The sequence below is a fragment of the Xiphias gladius genome, chromosome 5 (assembly GCF_016859285.1).
Source record: "Xiphias gladius isolate SHS-SW01 ecotype Sanya breed wild chromosome 5, ASM1685928v1, whole genome shotgun sequence".
Lineage (NCBI taxonomy): Eukaryota > Metazoa > Chordata > Actinopteri > Istiophoriformes > Xiphiidae > Xiphias > Xiphias gladius.
The window spans coordinates 8,583,714-8,591,159 of record NC_053404.1 but is presented as its reverse complement, the minus strand read 5'-3'; the positions used below and the strand labels follow the sequence as shown (position 1 = coordinate 8,591,159).

The window sequence follows — 7,446 nt, the reverse complement described above, 5'->3', positions numbered from 1 at the left end:
AATAAGAATAAACAGAATATGGTCCAGATACTTTGCAGGTTTTTCCACAGGGTGACTGATACAGTAGTGTCTACCCTATGAACTAAGAAGATAAACACCGGCTTCATGGATTTCCCATAACCCGGGAACCTCAGAGTTATTCTTATCAATGGTTTAAGATTGATGTATAATTCTTTAGTAAATTAGCTTTTTAAACTATGAATAAAGCCATTAGTTTCAATTTAGTGTTTTTATTTAAAGTATCAGATTCCTATATCATTGATTGAGTACATTTTGAACAGACAAGTAATGTGAGGAAATGAGTTTTAAAACTTCGTTCCACCACAGAGCATGACTGACATCTGCTGTCCTCTGTCATGCAAAACTTCAGTCGTCACTACTGTCTCTCTTTTGACTCACATACACAACACTTTTACACACAAGGTTGCAGACGTTTTAGAGTTTTAGAAAAAAAACAGCTAATCACTACTGCAAATCAAGATCTTAGACTAGTGTGTTTTATATGTACCGGTCAAAAAGATTGAATCTGACTGTGACACCCCTCTTTCAGCCGCTTGGTTCAGTCCACGGCTTCGTACCCGGAAGTAGTTGTAAATATTTACATTTCGGGTCAGCTGACTTCCATTCACCTGATTACAATTATCAAAATCATAACATGTTATTTATATTGTAGCTAATATGTATTACTATATGATTAAATAATAGGTCTACGTCAATGACTGGTTGATTCGTTCTGCTAAGTTGCCCTTTTGCTTTTAGCAACCAGTTAGCTTAGCATCTGGAACATTTAGCAAGTGATTAGCAGTAAGCAGCTGGTTGAGCTAGCTGTTCCGCAGGAAACAAAACTTTGATTTAACTACTATAACAGGTCTGCAGAGTGTGTAAAAATGGACAAGATTGTTAAAGGTGAGTGAAATCCACTGCAGAAAAATCTTTCTCAGTATCCGCATTTTAGCAGATTAGCCTTGCTGTGTACCTTTTAAAGCTCTTATCTAAGACTGCAGCTGATTTGATAAGCAGCAGACAGATACGAGGCGAATCAAAATGTCATTTGACTGTGTTTAGCACTGGAATTCATATTAGGATCTGTTACCTTGTCTTTAGAATAATGAAGTTCAGTTTCAGAATCTTTTATAGAGTACATCTATTTAAAAAATGAATGATATGCAAAACTTGTTTGGAATTAATAATATGTCTTTTATAGCATGGCTATCTAACACAAATTTAAAAGTGTAGTCTATTTAAGGTGTGGTGAGTATTGTTTTAAAACTTGGTACTAACTTGTCACAATAATGGTGTAAAATTTGCTATTGTTTGTGTTTTGCTTGTATAAACTCAATTTAAGTGGATGTGTGTTGGTTCTGCAGATGTTGGTGATATTCAGTCCCGTCTGTTACACCACAGACCCATCATCAATGCAGAGATCTGCTACTTTGTGAGAGAGTTTGAGGTACTTACACGTACTGTACTTACATTTAAACACACTTTGCAAACACTCACATGGTACTAGGAGCCGAGCTGTGGCATAGGAATGAGAGCCTCTCTTTCATGCACCTGCTGAAGTGTCCTTGAGCCAGACATTGACTCTCTGTGAGCTTCATGGCTGCTGCTCTGTACTGACCATCCTCATGAAGGGATTACAAAAAAAGACAAAAATATTTTTTATTTATTTTTTTGTTTGGTTTTTGTGGCACATTTTATGCTTTTGTTTGATATCCAACAGTAGAGCGATGGAGGCACAACATGCAACAAAAGTGCATGGCCAGACGCAAACTGGAGATGTTGCATTTCATTATCAGCGCCTTAACCCCTAAGCTTGCCCTTTGGCCACTGCGGTGCCTCGTTGTTTTCTTTTTTCATAATTTTAGTCATTACATTTTTTTTGTCATGACAGATTTCTGTTATTTAAGGCTCTATACTATCTTATAACCTGAAACTGACTTATAGTTGTGATGAAGACAAAAGACCATGTTGTGGTGTTTTTATTTGTGGTTTCAGTGCCATTGATGAATGATATTCAGTTTTATCCAATCATTTCACACTGCTCTTACTCTTAAAATAGTACATCGGATACTGAGAATCTACATGTTATGAAAAGCCACACTAATTTACAGTAAATGTTTTCACATCCTTGCCAGTATCACAGCACCTGCTATAAATAGAAAAACACTGTGGTTGTGTCTGGGTAGTAGACGAACTAGTGGTGCAAAAATACGTATCTGCCCTGTTAGCATGATCCGAAACTTACCATATTTTGGGTCACAGAGAAACAAAACATTTTATCTTGTAGTATTCATCACAATGTTTCAGGATCTATCTGTTATTTTTACTACAAAATGACTTGTTCAGAAATCCTCCCAAGTCAAATAAAATCTGTAGTGGAGTGATTAATATTCTTCAAAGATACAGTATTGTTTCTTTTTCTTGAAAAGACAATACCAGGAAACGATTCCAACTAATTTGTTGTTATTTTTTCACTAATTTTAAGACTCACTCATGTTAAAACCCAGTACTAGTCTATATCACTAAAGAAGCATGTTTTCAGTGCATTAGGTGCTATGTGTGTGACAACACTAAGCTTTCCTCTTCTGCTATTTAGGAGAAACGTGGACACCGGGAGAGCAGACTGCTAAATAATCTCAGTAAAATGGTGGTGGAAACAAATGACCAAATGCTACCCATAACTTTAGAGGGTATGAACCAGGGTATGATGTCTAACATCATTAAAAGGTGTAAGTATCCTCTCTCAGATTCACACTTGCAGCTTTGTTTTAGATTGTGCTAAAATTGTGTGATTTCGGGCTCAACCTGATACACGATCAAATACTTGAATTTGTTGTCATGTATTTAGGTGGAAAAACTGGTATCTTGTATTATACGTTGGTCAGTACAATGACATTATCAAAAGAAAATGCTGATTTTTGTGTTGACACCTGAAAAATTAAAAAAAATTATATCTTTCAAGGCAGAATATATTGCTGCGAAAAATTATGCTAATTTTTCTGCTCTTAAAATTTTTTATATCAGTGTTGTGTTAAAGTAAATGTAGAATTTTAATATGACCATTTATATATTTTTTCCTAGTGGAGGCTGCTAATCACATGGCAGACAGAGTTCAGCAGAGGGAGCTAGAGGCACAGCAGGTAAAAACAACTCTGACAAAGTACTTACAGCATGGTTAGATACAATATCATAGCTTCATAAAGCTAAATTGGATTGCAGATAATACAGGCATTTATTATATTGTGTCTTCAACATGTATATATCAAATTTATTATATCAGGATAAACCCCTTGGGATATATTATCTTAATTTCAAGGGGGTGCCATATACAACACATTTAGGCTGAATGCCAGTCTCCAGACTCCATAGAGAGCCCCCATACACTGCCTTACATCATTACATCTTCAGTGTAGTGTGTGAATGCAAGGGGGTGTGAGGGCTACAGTAGCACAAGAAGGAGAATTGAGACAAACTTTGAGACATCACACATTGATTTGTAAACTGTAAAAAAATAAAAACTACTGTCTTAATCTATTATTTACTGTGATTATCCCCTAAAACCTCTGGTAAAGCTGTGCAGTCAATACATTTTCTGCCACCTTTGTTGTGTTCTCATCTTCATGTTTCCTTTTCAGATCACCCAGCTTCAGATGAACATGGAGCGTTTGAAAGATGAATGGGCAGACTTCCTGAAGGAGCAGCAGAGATTAAAGGAGGAGGTGGATGAGGAGCACGCTGAGGCTGTGGGACAACTCAGCACCTACTACAGTGAAATGAAGATGGACCTAACAAAGTTTTCACCCCTCTAATCAGTTGATGTTTGTGAGGGTATGAGTCAACAAACACATTCTCATTTATACAAACACTTTATTACAGACATGGGCATCTATCTATTCTGCGCATGCAAAATGATGACACTGGCTTTGATTGATGTACTTGGTAGTTGGCAAAAAGAGCATAAAACTTGGCATTTTTGCTCCTTCACAAGAGTCAACATTTTCCAAATCATGAATACGTGTATATGTGTGATTAACAATGTGGCAATTTCACACGCCATCAAACTCACAATTTTTTGTCTGTACCACATGGAACTTGCATGGCATGCAAAAGGTGCAAAAGGTTTGGAATATGTCACTTTTAAACAAGCAATCATTGAAGGCTGTAAAGTTTTCAGAATTTCAAGATTTTTGATGGATGTCTGCCTGAAGGGTGCTGATGATAAATTTCATCGACCTCAAGTTGAAAAGAACCAAGCACAGGTCAAGTGCTGTAGAAACAAGCTCAAGCAGAAAAGTTTTCAGAACAAATCATCTGTCACCAGCTCTCCTGTGTTTACAACATTTAACCTCTTACATTAACTTCAAATAACTGTCTGTGTAACTTTCATTTCTGCTGAAACCAATGTAAATGATCAGTAGCAGCTGTTTTTTTCTGATTTTAATGAGTCACAAATCCAAAATGTTATTGCTGATTAAACAGAAAATAAGCATAAATCAAATTCTGCTTTCAGTTTTATTCTGGTCATGTATGCATACAAATATTTTCAAATTTTCAGTGGTTGTCATGCTTTTTGCTTAGACTGCTTAATTGCACAGAATTATAAACACAAACTCCAAGAGTTCATTTATATTTTGCCTATTGTGTTTATTTGATTAATTGGAAACGGGCATATGTTACAGTGTAAATACTCACTTTTTAATTATTAAGCACAGTTCAGGGGTAACAGAGTAATTTATTTATTTTTTTAATGTAGTATGAACCACGAAAGAAGTGAAATCATCTCCATGTGTCTTGAGCCTTAAGCTGAGAACTTTGAGGTCAATTTTAGACTCACAAAACTTTTAATGAAGTGTTGTTGTTTTTGCTCCAGACAATGGTGGGTTGTTGAACGGTTAATGGGTGGGTGGGCACACTGGGCACATTTTTGGCGTGACTGAGAACATAGTTCATCTCCGATAACCTAACAGAACAAATATTTTACATGATTCCCTTCACATCCCTACCACACACTCATTTAAACTGCCCAGACACCTCAACTGTCAAATGTCCCGTCGTCATCTGAAGAAGCAGGTTTATCCATCCATGGTGGAGTCCCTCTGCAGAGCTCTTGACATCTGGCAGCACAGTTGAAGCAAATTCACTGCTGTATCCTCTTTCACAGAAAACAGTTTTTTTTTTCCATTTGGCTAGCAGTGACCTGCCCTGCGTTCTAATGCAAGGCCAATACTCTGATTGCTCTGCCTGTGTCTTTGCATACATGTGTGTGAGGCTGTGGTTGACGTGTCATCAGAGATCAGAGTGGGCACAGATTTGCCATCAGATTTTTATAAGCTAAGGGTAGTGACAATTAACCCTATGTACATCTGCATGTGTGTGTTTGTGTGTATGCCTTACCTCCGCCTTGGTGGATAGGTGCAGCTATCCATCGTCATCATCAGCTAACAAGGAGTGACAATATGGAAACATGGCCAACCTCTGCCAGGTAGGCACCTTTTCTTCTGGCCTTTTTTTAGTTTTTTGTTTTCATCGGAAAGAAAACAGTAGTTTCGAGTACACGAAAGGTCACCATTAAAGTGTTAGCTATTCATGAGTAGCTTTGTGGCTCAGCTTTGTGAACGGTATTGGTTGGACTTGATATAATAAAGTACAGGGTATATATCAGTTATAATGAAGTTTGACATTGGTGTGTAATATCAGATTTAGAAATAAATTCAAGTCAGAAAAGTTTTGGATCATTTCATGAACTGTTTTCCAGGTAAGCCCAGGTTTTTTTTCTAAGTTGAGAGTAAGTAAGAATTCCCACAGAATAAGGAGAACACAAGTTCTTCCAAGACGTAACACTAGACAAGACCTAATCTGATCTACCTGTAGATTGAGGGACGTTACTTTGACGATTACCTTTTTGGTTGTTGCCAGGCCTGGTCTTTGCTGCTTCACAGCCACAAAACCAGTAGCTAAACTAAAACTAAATTGACATTAAACAATCTGGGATTTAGATCAACGTGTTTGTGACCAAGGGTTTGCAACAACAACAGGTTTCAACATTCATGGGAACTTTGGTTCTAAGTTAGAGAACAGGCTGAAAAGTAACTAAAGCCAGAAATCTCAGCACCTGGTGCAGTAAATTTTGAGTCATCGGTATTGATCAACAACCTTATTAGTGCCCCATTAAGTGGTATAAAACAAGAAAAGTCAAACTGCAACATTAAGGGCTAAAGCTATCTTGAATTTTTAGAGACAATCTGGCTTATCAGACAGATAGCCGTCAAACATTAAGAGGGAACTGTCAATGTGCTCATGCTGCTGGCAAAATCACTGTAAAAAGACTCCTTGTGCAAAACAGGGTTTGTGCATGGGCTGAAATCTCCTGTTATCATTCTCCTCAGTCTGCTGCCTCATGTCTCTGGCTTGTGTTTTGTCTCCTGTGTCCATCAGAGAGCAGTGTATTCTTCCTGTTTTGCAGGGAGAGCAGTTCTCTCGTGCCATGGAGATGCCATTCCCTGTGCCAACATAAATGGTAAAGGAAACAGCAGCACCCAGCTGGAGCACCATTGGTAAAGAGATGGAGACAAGGGTTTGTGTTGGTTAATGCAATCTGATGTTCTGTCTGAAAAAGCTTTCCATAGCCACTGGAACAGAATGAAATATATCACAGAGATAAAATGTGCAGATAACATGTAATGAAGACATTTACTAAAAAACAGGATCTGATCATAGTACTTCATGGTGCATTGAGAGCCTATAAGAACTGTTGAGGCTTTGCTTGAATGAAAGATTAGGGCATGTGCTTAGTTATATCAGCCACCAGCAGATTTAAGGTATGAAAAACAGCTACACCAAGAACTAATGACAGTTCTTATTATCAACCACTATGATAGCTGTGCTATTATAAAATACAAAAAATACAATTTCTGTGTTTTTTTTTTTAACAGCCAACAAATTTGTCTTAATCCTAATTTCCATAGGGTCCACACAGGCTGTTGAGAATTCATTTACCACAGCTACTAGTTTAATCCATCTAAACTATATAATTTTAGATGCCTCAACTACATAATTTAGTAAGTACAGTTTACCAGATCACCAAGAACTAATAATGATAAGGATAGGTCACTGCAGGTCACTTTCCCCACGTGCCCATCCTTTAGAAAAGGAAACCAAAGGAAAGATAGATGAAGTTCATGTAACCTGCAGCTCACAAATTCTTCTTCCCCATCAGTGATACTTCTGGGTTTTAGCAAACAGCTGAGGAGACACTGATTGAACTAAACTACATAAACCTGGTTACACATTCATCATCTGAGAACATGCGGTGTGCATTATTAGTATTTTAGATTTGGGATTTTTTTTTTAAAGATTATAACCAATATACTATAGGTGATTTAATCCATATATATGTTACAAGTTTTGTTTTTTTTAAATTAACCAAATTTTAAAGTTATAAAT

General features: G+C 37.0%; 1 protein-coding gene across 1 annotated transcript; it reads left to right on the top strand.

Annotated features, from left to right (window-relative positions):
* Positions 1-576: 576 nt before the first annotated feature.
* bloc1s5 (biogenesis of lysosomal organelles complex-1, subunit 5, muted) lies at positions 577-4,502 on the top strand. Its single transcript, XM_040126375.1, has 5 exons — positions 577-906; positions 1,368-1,450; positions 2,600-2,732; positions 3,085-3,143; positions 3,639-4,502. Exons 1-5 carry the CDS (start codon positions 888-890, stop codon positions 3,810-3,812), a joined length of 468 nt encoding a protein of 155 aa, XP_039982309.1. The 5' UTR covers positions 577-887; the 3' UTR covers positions 3,813-4,502.
* The last annotated feature ends 2,944 nt before the right edge of the window (positions 4,503-7,446 follow it).

Bases quoted from the DNA above. Each gene is read 5' to 3' on its own strand.
- bloc1s5 (XM_040126375.1), top strand. The intron at 1,451-2,599 runs GTACTTACACGT...TCTGCTATTTAG, and splicing joins ACTTTGTGAGAGAGTTTGAG to GAGAAACGTGGACACCGGGA. The intron at 3,144-3,638 runs GTAAAAACAACT...TTTCCTTTTCAG, and splicing joins GGGAGCTAGAGGCACAGCAG to ATCACCCAGCTTCAGATGAA.